The sequence below is a fragment of the Aspergillus fumigatus genome, chromosome 2 (assembly GCF_000002655.1).
Source record: "Aspergillus fumigatus Af293 chromosome 2, whole genome shotgun sequence".
Lineage (NCBI taxonomy): Eukaryota > Fungi > Ascomycota > Eurotiomycetes > Eurotiales > Aspergillaceae > Aspergillus > Aspergillus fumigatus.
Window position 1 is genome coordinate 4,014,035 of NC_007195.1, and position 16,505 is coordinate 4,030,539.

The following is a 16,505-nucleotide window of genomic DNA, read 5'->3' on the forward strand; positions in this document are numbered from 1 at the left end:
CGTACCTAAGCAAATGCCAAGGGTCAACGGTTCGAGGATAGGGCAATACGAGGATGGGAAAGGGCTCAAATAAGAGGAGAAGATGAGGGCTCAAACAGTGGCTAGGGGGTTTGAAAACTGAAAAAGGACGACGAAGCGGAGGAGGAGAAGGGATCAGAGGGGGCTAGACAAGCTAAGATTCGGACTAAGTGCCTCCAGACGACAAGTTTGACAACCCAAATGGGATATTTATTACTAGGTTTTTATCTAGTCCTTCCACAATCCAACTGACTTCTCAAAACAGCTCATCCGGGGGTTCAGTCTCTCAAATTGACCATCCAAACTCCTAGTCCGAATCGCCCGATTCTTTTTGGTGTTCCGGACCGCGGAACTTGGTCGCCGTTTCCATGAGCCATCTGCGTATTGATAGCCCCTTCAATCGTGGCTCTGGTAACAAGGATGCCTAGAACCTCCTTGGAAAATCCGCTTTTCATGTCTAAACATACCGTTTGTCGTTATCAAATCCTTGGTTTTACAGGATACCAATGAATTCGAAACAACAGCCGCCCTTCGTGAGCTGAGCCACAGCGATATTCCTAGTAATACTGTGTACTACCAGCCTGGCCACAGCCCTACTGTCCACAATAGAACCTAAGCCACGACCGGCGGTCGGAATGAGGTCATGGTTGGCCAAATATCTCTCACCTGCCAGACTGATTGGCTGTCCGTGGCCCGCAAGCAGCCGCCAGCGCTACTTGATTGTGCTGGTGTGCCACTAGAACAGCTCTTAGTGGCTTTAGCTGAACGTGAGCATGAATTACAACCAATGAAGATATAATTCGACGGACTATCTGGTTCGCAAGTTTGAACTATCACCATCTCAACCAATACGGAGTAGTCCTCGGCTATTCTTGATATTAAGGTGGCACTCGTGGCTGGTGTCGAACCAAGCCACACACCATCCCAGTCCGCCAAATCAAAGCGGAACATGTCTTGTTGCTGCCTAAAGACCAATATACTCGATTGACTGGTGCGGAGCACGAAGAACCTAGGTGCCCTCACCATGAATGGTCCCACACAGCAACATATCACGCTCAGCCACCTATGTGGATGATCCATTATTACGATTGTCGATAATGCTCCCTATTGCCTAATTGGGAAGACATGAAGATATTCGAGGAGGAATGCGACCCAGGTTGCCAACGGATGTCAAGATGCCAGGATGGTCGCCCTCAAACACTTCTTGACTGCCTGTTAGGGTCTGCTGAAATAGCCCTTCAGCTTCCTCATATTTCCCTGCTGTAAGAGTGCAGAGGCTAGGTTATTCATAGTTGACAATTTCAATGGATGGTTGGCCCCCAGTTCTTCTCAAAGCTCGCTAGCACATGTCAATTCACTGCTTCCGCCTCCTGGTACTTTCCTGGTACCCGAGCACCCAACCTAGTTTGCTGGTAGTCATTAGCATGTCGGAGCGGTTGACCCAGCCATTTTTACTAATACAGAACATGAGGAGAATGTGTACATTAGTAGTATATGGTGGACCAGATGGCTAGAGCCCATTCATCTCTCCGAACTAGGAGACCTGTATAGAGGAACTTAGAGCTGAAGAAGAGATATACAGCTATGAAGAGAAATCGAGATCAAATCAATGTGTAAAATCACATGAAATAGAAAAGTAATCATGACGGTTACCAAAAATCGAAATGAATGAAGGACTGAAGGAAGGACCAAAGTCATTACAGGTCATCATCATACATACGAGTCGATCTCAGGCGGTAGAGTCTGAGAATCAAAATAACACGCCGTCTCAAGAGACGGGCCCACAGTCATCGTTTGGAGGTCAGAATAGCCTTCGTACCCTTGGGCTATATTGGCCTCCATACCTACTTGAGGGTGGCTGTCAGCTGGTGCCGAAGGCAACCCGTTGAAGACCACCTCATCGGTCGATGCTGACAGTGGCACAGAAGCCAGATCTTTCCCTATTGTCTCCTGGTCAACAGCATTCTGGGCATTCTCAAGAACAAATTCCTCTTGCTGCACCATCCAGTGCTTCAGTACTTCCATCGGCGGATGATTGCCGCCACCCTTACCGCCTCGCTTCTCACTGTCTTTCCCACGTCCTCCCCTTCCGCGCTGACACGGATTGAAGTGAGTACGACGGAGATGGGCAGCGGCGTTGTAATTAGCACCATACCGTTTCCCATTCCGACAGGCCTTGCAGTTGGCCAGAAAAGTCTTGCCTGGAGATATATCCACACAGACCCAAACCTTACGGACCACTGAGTGCACCCGCTCAATGTGTCTTCGCAGCTCGTGCTCCCCATGGAAGCCATCTGGCTGGTCATTGCACATGTGGCAATATGTTTTCGGGCGCGGAGGCCGTTGTATCGAGGCCTTAGGGATAGCCGCGACTTCTTTCGAAGTGCCATCGGATGATGAGATACGAATCATCTTGTGCTGCTCCACCAGCTTCCCTGGAGAGATATTGCGCGACTCAAGTTTCGGTGCAATAGGTCGCGTACCCTGCACGATTTGTTCTTGAGTCCTTCGCGCCGCTCTTGACTGCTGAGAGGCAGCCGAGTTGTTGCTTTCAGCAGACATGGAAGGCTTCATCTCTGTAGCAGGGGTTTCTGGGACATTTGAAGAGGGAGGGGGGTAGAATGAAGTTGAGGAGGGTGCTGAGCAGGAAAATGGAAGAGGAGCAGAGTCAGTGAAGGGAAAGGTGACGGGCTGCAAGGCTTGCTGACTTGGGTAGTCATGGATTGGAACATTTATAGGGGAAACAGAGGGCATGAATTCAGTCGAGGGCATGGAGAAGGGGTAGCTGGGGGTAAGATTTGGTCCGGCGGAGTCAAATCTGATCATGCCCAATCCGCCACATATGGAATCGGTAGTGGTACTCCTGGTCATCTCAACTGCTGCTGATGCCAGTGGCGCTGGTTGATTGGCCAGAGATTGATTCGACAAACCATTGGGGTTTATCGGAAACTCCGGTGTTGATATTTGCAGTTGATGCTGGATTCCATTCAAAGCAGGATCCGCAGAAAGGGCCAGCGACAGCGTAGATACGTTTGACCGGTCCTGAAAGTCATCCAAGCACTGCTTTGCATATTCGGACGGCGTATATTCGTTGACATGGTCAAGTCGAATCTGCGAATGTTGAGGTCCGTAATATTGCCGATGTCCCAAGACACCTGGGGCCAGTGGTTTTCGGTGAGAGACCGGAGTCTGCTGACTCTGCGATCTAACCATGGCTGTGTGCCGGACAGAGGACCCAGTAACCGAGGAGAGGGAGAAGTTGTCCGTCCGAGAAGCCATTCCAGTAGATTTCAGATCGGTGTCGGGGGCCGCTGGCGAAGACACGTGAGAAAGCTCACGGGTCAGGTCAACGGTCACTGGTGGCTCCGGTGTCTGCCAAGTGTCAATCCATGGACTGCCGGCGGGGGAGTCAAGAGAAAGAGGATGAAGTAGCGCAAGAGAAATATGGTGGGTTATGAACGGAAGGTGGAGAAGAAGCGGGAGCAGGAGACCAAGATAGATCACATACGGTGACTCGTCGCTTTGTCGGAGGAAGACCAGAACCAGGGAGAGTCCGAGGAGTGTCCTGTCGAGTCCGTTTCCCAGATTTCTCGTGAGGTGAGCCAGTGTCAGGGATGCCAGAGCCGGGAACTGGACGGTAACTGGATGACGCCGTTGCCGGTAAGAATTGGCTCAACCGCTGACTCCAAAGACGATTGCGCTCTGCTTCTGGAAGATGAGAGTGTCGATCCAAAAAAGCGTCCCGATACCCAGAGATGGCCCTTGTGAAGAGTTCGTCGTCGGCCATGGTGACTGCCATGGCAGGGGGATGATCCTTTGCAAGCGTCTCTCCAACAGAGCTCATGGGGGAATAGCTGCTATCAGTAACACACGAGATCAGGGAAGAGGGAGATATTCTGTATGATAAACAATTAGCACCACAAATAAAACAAAACTGAGCAATGTGAAAGTGTACAAGAGCAGACGCTTGAAAGGCTTCGGGAACGGAGGAAAAGCCGAATGTACCAATAGATAGACAAACGCTAGGAACAGGCAATATGGAAACCAGGCGCGATGCTGAGGGATCCGTGGCTAAGGAAGAGAAGACAATGATTGATTGCCAAATATGCGAGAGTGCTCGAGATGTTTACAAAGTACTGGAGTCGACGAGGGTTCTCGCCAAGAGAAAAGAAAGAGTATCGAGTATTGAGTATTGACTCAGAGAGGATGGCGAGGGGGAGGATTAGGACTTAAATGAGAAGCAGGAATGGGAGGGTCAGAGCGATTCGATGGCGAACTATCCCCACGGCTCGGAGGTGCAGTAATGGAAACTTCTGAAAAGTCAAAAGGGACGGAAGATCTGTCAGAAGAGGTCTAAATCTGGAAGTTGAAACTTGGGGAGCAACCAGGATGGGGAGCCTAGCTCAACTGGGTGGCATGGATGGATTATGGATGGAGTAATTAGATAGATGGTTTATCTAGATTTATTTTCGAGATAACTGACTAAACAGCCTACTAGAACAATAATAGATAGCTAGTTGGTTAGTTGGGTATTATGGGCGTCTGCTACTCTCTACTAAGAACAAGATACGATACCTACTTAGGTGATAGATCATATGAATCATGGGTCGGTGGATCAGCAACCATCGTTGATGGAGATTGACGATGAAGTCCACGAACTTCTGGGAGAATGGAAGGTCTGGAACACTTCTGACTTCTTTGGCTTCATACGATTGGGTTAGAGAAGAAGCCAAATGTTTCTCTGTTTTTTCTTTTTCTACCTGAGTTATTTTCCAATTACTATACGGATATCGGTTTGACGACGTTGCTTCACATTGATTCGTCCAAGCCAACCGATGAGCAGGACACCATCTAAAGGTGGATCAATCAAGCTTGGGAGTTATAGGAGAAGGAAACCTCAACTCCCAGCTATAGTTAGGTAATAGTTAGTTGATCGCTACTTCATCAGGGCAAGGTGCCCCAAGAACCTAAGGCACTAACTTACTTGGTCTAGTTCAAGTTGAGTGGATTCAGGATCAGGGAGTACTACAGAAAATGGAGGGTGAATTGTCCCATCCTCGATCGGCGGAAAGGGGAAGTGTGACCTGTGAGGTAAATTACCTAGCAATACCGGATCACCGCTAACTGGCCAACGTCTATAGCGCAAGGATCCAGAAAAAGAAAGCTCCAGTTGTCCACAGTGAAATGATGTCGTCTCTTTTGGGTAGGATTGTCTAACCTATCTTGAAAGACCAGGCGGTGACGACAGTGGTCAGAAACTATTATCTTCCTTCGAAAAATACAGGTGAACACGGTGTCTTTCAAAAGTGAGGCAGCCAAACGGATTGTGCCAACCAAACCCCCGGCCACCAGGACAGCAGGACAGCGAACAAGATGCATTACGGAGTATTGTTGAGTCCTCCCACTCTCAAAAATCAGTTTTTGAAATGAAGAAATACAATAGGAGAAAAATTTCACTGCTACTATCATCAGCGTAATTGGTTCTCATCACCATATGGTGTCCTGCGGACATCGAAAATCCAGCATGATCTCTTGTTGTTTTAATGGCCAGGACAACTTGTAGATACATTGCGTGTAACTCTTCAATTCATGTGCCTTAGGCGTTAACAGATGAAAGTTTATTAATTCTCTTCATAATTCTCTCTGGCTATCCACTTCAGCGGATAGCTGTTATGACTGGAAGTACTTCTTCAATCATCCCCTGAGCGCGCCTACAGCGGTACCAGCGAGATCGCCTTTTCCACGGCACCCTCCCAGCCAGCGTGGCTAGGCTCAGCAGCGTCAGCAACACTTTGAGCACGTAGTACTGCCACAGGTTGCAGACCAGAAAGTGACCTGACTGTGCCCTTCGACTCGAGGTCTGCCACGTTGCTAGCCTACACCGCATTGGGATCCGTCATTACCTTGCTGCCAGTCGCCGGGCGTCTTAGGCCAACTCCACGCTCAGATGACGCTCTAGCCAATGGTCAGATATGTATTTTCGAGCGCTTGGAGTTAGGCTAGTAGTGGTATGGCAAAAAGTGTTGTTCCTCGAAGGGACTATCAAGGTAACGACAATGCGAAAATTGACACACGAGAATTTAATTCCTGAGGCATCAATTATTCTTGCTGCCCAAATGACCCTTATGTGCAAAGGCACAGCAGTCTGTCTTCAAAAGCGAACTCCATCAGCTTAAACGATACCTTCTGAGTTTGCGTCATTCACCTGCCATCACCCATGCCTTTACAGCGGTGAGATGCCACATCGAGCCGTCGCGAAAATAAACCCATTCCGACCACGGAACTTTCCCGTGCTACCATTCGGGAGGCTTCCAAGGGTCACATGCCCGGCCACGAGTGGCCGTCCCCAACTTGAGACCCATTTCCGAAGAATTTTCAGGACACTCCCTACTGAACTACGGGGTATGTGCTCAGTGCCGCCATGTCCCTGGAACTCCTGAAGTCGCATCTATCACTTCTTTTTCGACAGGCACATCGGATGATGATCTTGCCACTATCGACTGACGGATGATTTTAGATTTGAGTGAAGATGCTGAGGAGCAACGTTTCACGTGTTACACGTGATTGATTTCGTCTGTGCTCCAGGTCTCCGTGCAATTACTCGAATTGGCCAAAGAGGCCTGATACTTCAGTATTCGGTCGGGTTCTAAGTACTACGTGTTCTTTAGTAGACTGTCTTTGTTTCCTCACAGTCACCGCTATCCAAGGGGCTGCATGATCTACAGGTCTTTCTCCTTTCCGATGGATACTGTTTCGGCCACCGGGCAATTTCGTTTCATCTTCCAGATCTCAAATATGGAGCACAAAGCCAAGCCGCGAGCCAGGTTGATGAGGTCACCGTGGGCCTTGATCCTGCTTAACGGCTACGTAACGATCATGACCGGGGGCGTCGTATGAATGGAGTCAGTCGTACGGAGTACAGCGCTGTAATTCGTTCGTGATAGTGGTGCTACATGGTGCATAGTCCCCTGTGTCAGATATCTGGATATCTACGGAGTTACAGAGTGCGCAGGTACCCTCTCCAGATAGCCAAAAATAGGCTCGACGGTCACGCTCTCTTCCTACTTTCACTGGTGGCTTTGCTAATCTTGTGTACATTGGACCAGAAGTGACCTTTTTGCCCAAGTGGGGCCACCATCCGGTGTAGATCAGACCCATGTAGCGAAACTCTTTGTAGATGGAAAACGGTAGGCATCGCATCCCCTTCACATCTGCTACTACTCTATGGCCACTATCGTCATCAATCATAGCAGTTTCATGTGCGCATGCCATACAATGATTATTCCGTTAGAAACCTTTGCAAACATGAGAGGCAAAGCCACGGCGGCAGGGAACACATGACTCCTCTTGCTCAAATCAGCTACGGAGCAGGGCGCACGCGATAATTGAGTATTATGCTCACAAGAGCGAGGCCTCATCTTACCTCAAAACACTGAGCTAGACAAAAGAACAAAGTCAGATCTTGCTCATAAAATCGCGGGCTGTAAAGTGTCTCAGCAAGCCCTCAACTCGAGCATGTGCAAAGCCAGATGCCCGAACCAGACCATTCTGCCTGAAAGCCTCAAAGGACAAGGGTTGACCAGGTCATCAACAACATGGAACTAGTCCTCCATGTCTACATGATATCAATAAGCTAGAGTTGTTGCCTAGTTTGGTTATGCTGCTGTCCCCATCTGATCGCCATCTTCTTTTGGCGAAGTACATAAGGTGTAGATTTCTGCCCTCTGATGAACTGCTCAGCTTTCGCCTTCGTCTAGATTCAGCTCTGACTTAGCAGACTATGTTGGCAACCAGATTTGGAAAGCTGACATATGGCTCAGCTCTGCGCCTCGTCGCAAAATTCCCTTATAAAGGTGGGCAAGGCACCATATTTTCATGTTTGCCCAATGGGTATCTACTGGGTCAGGTGTCGACAGACACTCCTTCAGCCCGTCTCGTCTTGGTGAGGCTCAGGCTTTCGTGTTATCGGTGACGTCTCTAACTGAGAGTCGAGAGGCAATCCGGCGAGGACTTAGCATTAAGACAAGATCCTTGCAATAGCAGAGCCTGATGAAAAGTGTCATCGTGCTAAGTAGTCCAGGATATTGCGCTCAGGCCTGCGGAGAGTCGGTTTCTGATGTTTCCAACTCTCCCCAAGACTTGCTAAGACTCGAGTGAACAGGTAGAGTTTTGGCAAGTTTCCTTCTTTGAGAGAGTAGCATTTTCGTCTAAGCGCCATGGTCTCCCCATTGTCAGGACTGCGCGACCGGTTGATGCTCAGACGCTTTCGCGCTTTTCATTGGCTGGGTCAAAGTTGCCTTGCAGTCATAGGTATTCCTGTCACCCATGAATGCCTAGACAACATTCAAATCAAGACTTCTCTTTTCGGACTCAGGAAGTACAGAGTGAAGTAGTACCGTCTTTCGACTACACAGATTCGCGTGATCATTTGGAACCCAGCTAACTCATCTTTGTGCGGATACGTCAATTTCTATAAATTCATCCTGGGTTGGCTTGTTCAAACTCGTCTTGGGAGAGAGACTCATCGACTATCGACTCGCCTTTATAACTGTGATGGGATACTCAGAGATTTTCTCTATCCTGTGATAGATCTTCTGCCACCGTCGCTTCGCATGACAGACGAATGACTGAGCATCCACACAGAGGAGTTTATTTGACGACGCATCCATCGTGGATACAAATCCCTGAGAAGTGAATTTCGGAGGGATCAATGAAGAGAAGAAGGTTGTCATTTTAACTGGTGGCGAATGGTGTCGACTTTTCTCGTGCTCTGTCTTATGTGCGAAGGAGTACTGAGTACCTCTCCTACGGCTTTATAACATTCCATCAGCCTCCCTGCCGTCGATGACCCATTTTTGAAGGGAGTTATGCCCATACAGTGTCAACATATCAACCTCCAGCATTCCCAGTCCTTCCATAGCGGATCAGATAGATGGCGTTATATTGTAGAACCTACGGGGCACTCATCCGCAGAATGGCCAAATGGGATTCAGAGCTGACATTTGCATGATAAGGGGCATGTAAGTCAAATTTGATACTTCTGGCGGGCCGATCTCAGTTGGCCACCAGGACAGGGGTACCTGTCTTTGGGACAATCACCTTGCAATCCATACTACGAGCGACTGTAAGGTGTACCAAAAAGAGAAATCCAAGGATAGATACCAAGGGCGTCCATCATGCTAGAAATGGGTGGAACTGTCTGCCTGACGTCAGATCGCCACGCCTTAAGTTTGGGTCTCCCATACAATCGCACTGGGGATTAGCTTGGGAGGGAACTACACATAGCAGCAACTTGGGTCCTTCGCAGGCAATATTTAAGAGAACCATCACTCTTTCTTTCTGATCATCACTTTCTTGCTGGATAAACTGATGGGATTTACGGTCTGACCTCACTTAAGCATCAATTGTCGCGTTTGCAAACAACACAGAAACACGTGATAATCTTTAAGGCGTTGCGAGCTCCAGCCCACGTCATAGGCCCTTTTTCGCTCCGCTTCTAAAAAGGAGATAACGAATTCTTGGAGAAAAAGGAGGAGCAACAATTCGCTTCGGTATCACCAGATACCAAATTTCCAACTTCTCCTTTGTATCGTCATCAGTTTCCCCTCTTTTTCCTACACATTGCAACCTCAGCATGTCCGACTCTACTCTCTATCTCTACACCTCCCTCACTGCGGGGTCATCCCACATTGTCACCGCCACTGCACGGTTGGAGACGATTCTGAAGGCCAACAAAATTCCCTTTCGCGCAATTGACGTGGCTACTGATGATGCCGCTCGTAAGCTGTGGGGCCGTCGTTCCAAGGGTAAAAAATTGCCTGGATTGGTGAAGTTTGGCACTGTTGTCGGTGTAGGTCTTTCTGATGCCCCCCTGATGAAAGGAGGCACAGCTATGCGAAGGAGCTACGTGACTAATAGTTTCGCCCATGTAGGATCTAGAGGACATCGAGGAGTGGAATGAGTACGGTGAGCTGAGGATGCACATCGATAGCGTGGAAGATTTCGACAGCATTCCTGCCACCAGCTACCCTCTGTCTACCTCCCAGACGAACACTGGATCTGCCACCCCTGCTACCCCACAGCCTCCAGCACAAAGCGCAACCCCGAAGCAAAGCACAATTAAAATCCAGAGCCCACCGGCGAAGGAGCAAAAGGATGATTCCGTGACGCTTGCCTTGCGACAGGCGGGCGCGGAGGCTGCGGCAAAGGCCAAAGGCAACACGAGCGCAGATGTTAAGAAAGACAACACCTCCGCAGATTCTGAACAGCAGAAGGGAGAGCCCCCTAGCAGTGGGGAGAATAAAGAAGGAGAAGAAACTGTACGTCGGCACTCGGTGGTTCCTGCGGAAATTGTCGGGGGATGTGGAGGGCGTCCACCTTTGAGAGTGCCCGAGTGCGCCGCAGAATCGTCTGCCAATTTCCGTGCTGATAATGCTGAAGCTCTAGGGTTAGTTCAACATCACCGCGGCTCTATTGTCTCCGCAACTTCCCCAGAGGAAATGGAGAAGGTGGCTCAGGACTTGCGCAAGTCAATATCTGGCGGTCACGAAGAAATCTTAGCGGCTTTGAAGAACGAACATGCGGAGCGGGCAGGACAAGATGAGACAATCGTGGAAGAGTCGGACGGCGAGGATGACAAGACTGATGAGAAAACTCATCGCAAGGAGACCCAAAAACAGGATATTAAGGATGCACCTAAGGCGACGTCGACTATTGAAGATTAGGGCATGGTTACAGTCTCCTAGAGCGTGCTTCAAGCTCAAAAGAATTTTCCTTGCATGATTCCTTCGTGTATGATACCAAGCTGCAATTCTTACTCGCTGTCTGTCTCATCATGTTCAGATTTAGATTATCTTAATGCCGAGTTACTGAACCATGTTCTCCCAGACCTGCGTAGAAGTCAAGGCTGAAAATTGCACCGCTGTAGATAGACCGTAGACCAGAATGGTAAATTACATCTTTCTATAAAAGTATATGTTTATGTCTGGCGGCGTTTGTTAACAGCTTCGCGCAGCTTCGCAATGACGTCGGCGGGGTCCTGAGCGCCAAACACCGCCGAACCAGCGACGATAACATTGGCACCGGCATCCGCAGCCTGGTCAATTGTTCCCAACCCCAAGCCACCATCGACCTCGATGTTTAGATCCGGGTACCGCTCACGGAGAGCCTTCACCTTGGGAAGCTCGGAGGCCATGAACTTCTGACCTCCAAAACCGGGGTGTACTGTCATGACAAGAACCATCTACAGCAACAGTGATCCGTTAGTATGAAACCCAGTAGCCTATGCGTATCCGAATAATGAAGACTTACATCAGGCCGTTCCTTCTCATCTTTGTTTTCCAGGATATCCCAGAGGACGTCGACGGGGGTATCCGGCTTAATGGCAATGCCCGCCTGCATGCCCTCGTCGTGGATATAGCGGATGAGTTCCTTCGGGCTTGTCAAACGGCTGGTCTCCTTGTCTTCTGGGGTCATTGCAGCGACGGAGGAGATGGCGGCCTCGTAGTGGAAGCAGTAAAGATCGCATCCGGCGGACTTGAACTCCTTGACCCATTTATGGGGCTGTGGAGGAGTGTTAGCGTGTTTCTCTCAGGAGACTGCTCTGGATGGTGTAGATTGGTTGTGAGGGATGTGCGCCCACCTCCATTATCATCATGTGGCAGTCAAAAGTACCCTTCCCAAGGGCCTGGGTTGGGCGGTCCACATGGGACCGGATCTTGGTGACCACAGGGGCGCCAAAGGTCATGTTGGGGACAAAGTGGCCGTCCATGATATCGACGTGCAACCAATCGGCCCCCTGCGCGATCTTTGTTGAGCACTCATTGCCCAGGACTGCGAAATCCGCGCTGAGGATGGAGGGAGCTATAATTGCTGGAGGAGACATGGTGGGGTGAGTGAAAGAGGGGCTTGTAGATGTAGTTAACGCTGAACAGCTGAGAAAGCGAGATGTAGTAGTAGTAGTAGTAGCAGTATATGGGAATTGTAGTAGAAAAAAAGCTGTACAGATAGAATTACAGCAGGGAGAGCTTTCTGGAAAGATGCCAATCCTAGCTAGCTAAACAAGAAGGGGAAAATAACATAAGCAGCGTCGACATCACCGCTGCTCCCGCTGGCGGTCGACGTCAGTCCGACGATGGCAATCTGGTCACTGATAAGGGCTAGGGTCGTGGCCTTCACGTGGGACGTGGGGTAGATCCATCCGTGGGGGTAGCCAGCCGGAATGCCTGAACCGGGGTTGAGACAAGCAACAACCACATCAACAAATGTTTATGGGAAAGGGCAATCATGCAACATCAAGGGTCATTCCATCTCGGACCGATGATTCATCAGCCATTGGCTCTTTATTAGAAACATGGCCCAAATGACCTGAGTATTGTTGTTGTCTTCTTGGGGTCTCTGCTGGCTCTCCAAGTGGTGACCACTCAATGCCTCCGAATTTAACCGCCCTTTCCGACTATGATGAGCGGAAAGGAACATTCAAGCAAGAAAGCCTGTGGTAGACCATGCGGAAGGAATTAATATCAAGGAACAATGTCCGTCAGGGAGGTTTTGGTTGTTGAGTCATTACTCCTACCCTATCTGTCTGCTCGAAGCCTTCTAAACATAGCCACTCGGCGCTTGCGTCTCACCAATCAGTGCCCTTCCTCATGTGAACAATATGCATGTTCACCTCCAGCGCTTAGTTGCAGACCCCTTGGACTTCACGTTCGTCCTAATTGGTGTGTTCAAGGTTCAGTAGTTCCGAGATCCTCCCTGATTTGGTCAAAGATGCCTGAGCTGTTATTATCGGCGACGCGCCAGCTACACAACCACCAATAGTGGCACTTCTACCAGGCCTTTCTCAAGGACTTCCTGTCCTAAGGTGCGCAATTGTGCAGTAGATTCTGCACGGGTGATTGTTGGTGTGAAATGATGACGAGATCTTAAGATCCCCGCGCCTGTCTCCAGGTATGTGGTTGTATTTATCAGCGTCGTTCGCTACAACCTCATGTTCTGCACCTAGTCCTCAACCGTGTGGTTCTCTTCTTCTTTATTACGTTTTGTGATAGTGCCTCGAGCTCTGGAAGCTTGGGCTCCATTCGTTGACATCGTCCCTTGATTTACGAATACTGGCAGACCTGTTGACCGGTGTCGCCTGTGATTGAGATACCCTAGAAGTACCGTTGATTTGTCTCATTGCCGCAGATTATAGTCATTGAACGGAGGGGTGGAATATAATAGCGGAACCAACAGGGGATACCGCAGCACAGGATGGCTGACGCTTCTCGGACTTCAATGAGATGTCCGCCCTCTCGGCAGGTCCGAGGGACGAAACTTAATACCATAATCGAGGAAGCAAGCGAGAGTCTGGACTCGGACAAAGTTGAGAGCAATGGTGTTGGGTTACATTCAATCACCTCAGGCCCGCAGCTGAAGCTCATGACCGCCGGTCTTTCTAGCCTTTCACTCTCAAAGCTGAATCGTCTTCGCTCGCCGTTATCAGCAGGCACGACGTCATCTTGCTCGGACACGGAATGGCAGCGACAGATGCAGAGCTTGGATGATCTGTATGATGTTACAGATGTGGACTCCGACTTGAGCGACGAGTGCACTTCATTCTCAAGCTCCCGACCGACGAGCCTCACATCTCCCACTACAAGGAATTCAATGACTTCGCCTCTAAATCGGAATCGGTACCCCAGCCTCACAATACCATCATCGACCGCGTGGCCCTCGCTACACAATGTGCCAAAGAGCTCTCCAGTTCCTCCAACACCGCCGCCGAAGATACCAGTCTCACCTGCTGCTTTGTCCATGCTTGCGAGAACAGTACCGGCTCTGAATGCACCTCCATCTTTGGATGGCAGTGTAACTTCGGACCAGGTCTCTAATAGCAGCGAGCCAATAACTCCAGACTTGCAGTCCCTTCCAGATGCCGACTGGGACGCGGACATGCATGTGCGGCCGGAAATGATGAACAGTCGACATGCGGACATTGACACCGATGGGATCGACCCCGAAGTTCAAAGCATTGAGATAGCCATTGAGAACCCGGATGAAGATTGGCAACACGTTCTCGGCAGCTTTCCGCCTATTCCCAGCCAGTCTACGTTGCCGTCGGATGGTGGTATTTTTCTCCCTGAAGATGCCCTCACAACTTTGAGGCACATCCCATTGGGCGGCACACCGGAGCCTTGGTCAGAAACATCTGCTCAGAACGAAGAGATGTGGCAGCTCGAGCTACCTGTGGAGCGTCCTCGCAGCACCGATGATACGACTCCAGCATCAGCGCTCTCCGGATACAGCTTTAGTGGGCTCAGTATACCTTCTCCCGGAGGATTCTTTGCGTCACTTGGTGCTCGGGCTCGTCACACTTGGTCGATTCCAAGAACTACTATGCCTCCCTCTTCTGCCGTCGCGGAAAGTTTCTACAACTTACCCTTTGGTCGCGATGATGGAGAAGTAGTCGAACAAATCATTGAATGTCCCGAGCGATGCACCGAAGAGCAATTAACTGCGACCTATGTACCCGAGGGACCCCCAACTGCAATCAAAATACCCTCCGAGGCATCATTGTTTCCCCTGGGATGCCAAGACAGCCCTGTGAGCCCTGTAGCGGATGTAGTGCACGAGATTTCCAGGCCTGCCACCTATTGCGAAAGCCAGGATCATGATGAAGACTACGAGGAGGAACTGAAAAGAAAGGCAATGTCGAGTCTGGATCGGACGAGTGTCTGGTTGGCGGCGCAGCAGACCTATCTTGCTGCACTCCGCGAAACTAACCCTGTCAACTCCTTGGAGAGTGAAGAGTCTGACGCTCTCGAAGGGTATCACGATAATTGTGAGCAGAACGCCCCTGGGTTATGTCGCAAAAAGTCTGTCCGCTCTGCCGAGTCTGTATCTGAAGCAGCCAGACCACCTTCTGCCCTGGCAAGTAAAGACTCGATTTATTGGCGAGGCTTCCAATCGGTGCTTGGGCTTTCGACTCGTCGAGACAGCTTCATTCATCGGAACACACGCTTTGACGCTGTACAGTCAATTCGATCAGGTTTGCTCAGCATGCATATCAATTGTTTGCTGGGACATTATGAGCTTGTGCGCCCCGAACGACCTCCCTACAAGGGTCCATTCTCACAAGCTCCCCGCAATTCTGTACGTACGTCGGCATTGGCAGAAAAGGCACAATTCTCCATCCTGGAGAAGGAGCAATTGGTCTTATCTCAGCTTCGACCGCCCATGTGGGCCATGGATGCTCTCAGGTACTTGAATGGCGGCCACCTGGTCACTAGTCCTGCCAGGAGTCGACTTTCCATGGCCACTGCACAACAAGCACCTCCCCAAAAGCCTAAAGGACACCGGGTGAGGGTTTTGGATCTGGGCGGACACGCCTCCTGCGAATGGGCATGGCAACTTGCCCACGATTATCCCAACGTAAAAGTCTACACCGTGTTTACCGAGCACCAAGCAGTAAACCATGGCATCAAAGGCCCACCTAACCATTGCCAGATTTCCGTGGCACAACTGTGGAAATTACCCTTCCCGGACAACAAGTTCGACCTGATCTCGGCTCGGTCACTTCCTGCCTTGCTGAAGAACGAGCGCCCAGTCGGGGAGATGCACGACGAGTACGACCTTTGCCTACAGGAATGCCGCCGCTGCCTCAAGCCTGGGGGTTATCTGGAGTTCTTCGTGATGGACGCCGAGATTTCTCGCGCGGGACCGTATGCCACTGCTGCGTCGGTTGAGTTTGCTTTCAACCTCAAAACTAGAGGATATGACCCGTTACCAACAAAGAGATTCCTCGGGCGCTTGCGAAGCGCAGGCTTCGTAGGTGTGAAGAGGGCATGGACGTTTCTGCCTATGGGCAATGAGCCTGTACAAGCACAACTTCCCAGAGAGACGCCAGACCCTCGAGTAAAGAGCTGGGTCGACGAATATGAAGCTGTGCACGGACCCGTAGGCAGCACGGCCGACATCGCCAGCGTAACAGGTCTCTTTGGAGGCTGGATGTGGGAACAATGGCTGCTCAAATTGCAAGTGGAGATGGGTCGTGAGCGACACCGGTTGCTCGAAGGCATCGGCAGCGTTTTTGATGAGGGCCGCAAGAACGGCGCAGGCTGGACCTGCCTATCTGGATGGGCGATGAAGCCGAAACGCAAGATGCCGCCCTCGCGTCTTCGGACCGGCTAACCGTTTGACTGAGAACTGGTTTCTCGAACTACACTCTTCTGATGATGCTTTATGTTGGTTGGATCGGTCTTATAGTTTGATACCCCATTGCCCTGGTGGCAATCTATAATGTAATAACGATTGAGGACTCCCGATAACATACTTCTGACATACCTTGTCCGGCGAGCTCTCATTTAGCTCAATTGAGCATTTATGCGATCTGCTATATATATGCATCAGCGCAGAGATGTAGACACGCTTACTGAGTAAGACCCCACCCATATTTTTTGCTGAGAAGAATTTGCAATGTAGAAGTAGTCGTCATATTGTTCCTTATG

General features: G+C 50.1%; 4 protein-coding genes across 4 annotated transcripts; 2 read left to right on the plus strand and 2 right to left on the minus strand.

Moving 5' to 3' along the window:
* Positions 1 to 969: 969 nt before the first annotated feature.
* Positions 970 to 4,451, minus strand: AFUA_2G15170 (uncharacterized protein). Its single transcript, XM_750759.2, has 4 exons — positions 3,974 to 4,451; positions 3,527 to 3,914; positions 1,739 to 3,390; positions 970 to 1,472 (listed from the first exon to the last, which is right to left on the minus strand). Exons 2-4 carry the CDS (start codon positions 3,860 to 3,862, stop codon positions 1,373 to 1,375), a joined length of 2,088 nt encoding a protein of 695 aa, XP_755852.1. The 5' UTR covers positions 3,863 to 3,914; positions 3,974 to 4,451; the 3' UTR covers positions 970 to 1,372.
* Positions 4,452 to 5,159: 708 nt separating this feature from the next.
* AFUA_2G15180 (uncharacterized protein) lies at positions 5,160 to 10,893 on the plus strand. Its single transcript, XM_750760.2, has 3 exons — positions 5,160 to 6,420; positions 6,536 to 9,868; positions 9,951 to 10,893. Exons 2-3 carry the CDS (start codon positions 9,653 to 9,655, stop codon positions 10,740 to 10,742), a joined length of 1,008 nt encoding a protein of 335 aa, XP_755853.1. The 5' UTR covers positions 5,160 to 6,420; positions 6,536 to 9,652; the 3' UTR covers positions 10,743 to 10,893.
* Position 10,894: 1 nt separating this feature from the next.
* Positions 10,895 to 12,195, minus strand: AFUA_2G15190 (ribulose-phosphate 3-epimerase RPE1). Its single transcript, XM_750761.2, has 3 exons — positions 11,660 to 12,195; positions 11,329 to 11,580; positions 10,895 to 11,260 (listed from the first exon to the last, which is right to left on the minus strand). The coding sequence occupies exons 1-3, from the start codon at positions 11,900 to 11,902 to the stop codon at positions 10,997 to 10,999; spliced, it is 759 nt and encodes a 252-aa protein (XP_755854.2). The 5' UTR covers positions 11,903 to 12,195; the 3' UTR covers positions 10,895 to 10,996.
* Positions 12,196 to 12,273: 78 nt separating this feature from the next.
* On the plus strand, positions 12,274 to 16,419 carry AFUA_2G15200 (uncharacterized protein). The gene has a single exon (XM_750762.2). The coding sequence runs from the start codon at positions 13,270 to 13,272 to the stop codon at positions 16,186 to 16,188; it is 2,919 nt and encodes a 972-aa protein (XP_755855.1). The 5' UTR covers positions 12,274 to 13,269; the 3' UTR covers positions 16,189 to 16,419.
* The last annotated feature ends 86 nt before the right edge of the window (positions 16,420 to 16,505 follow it).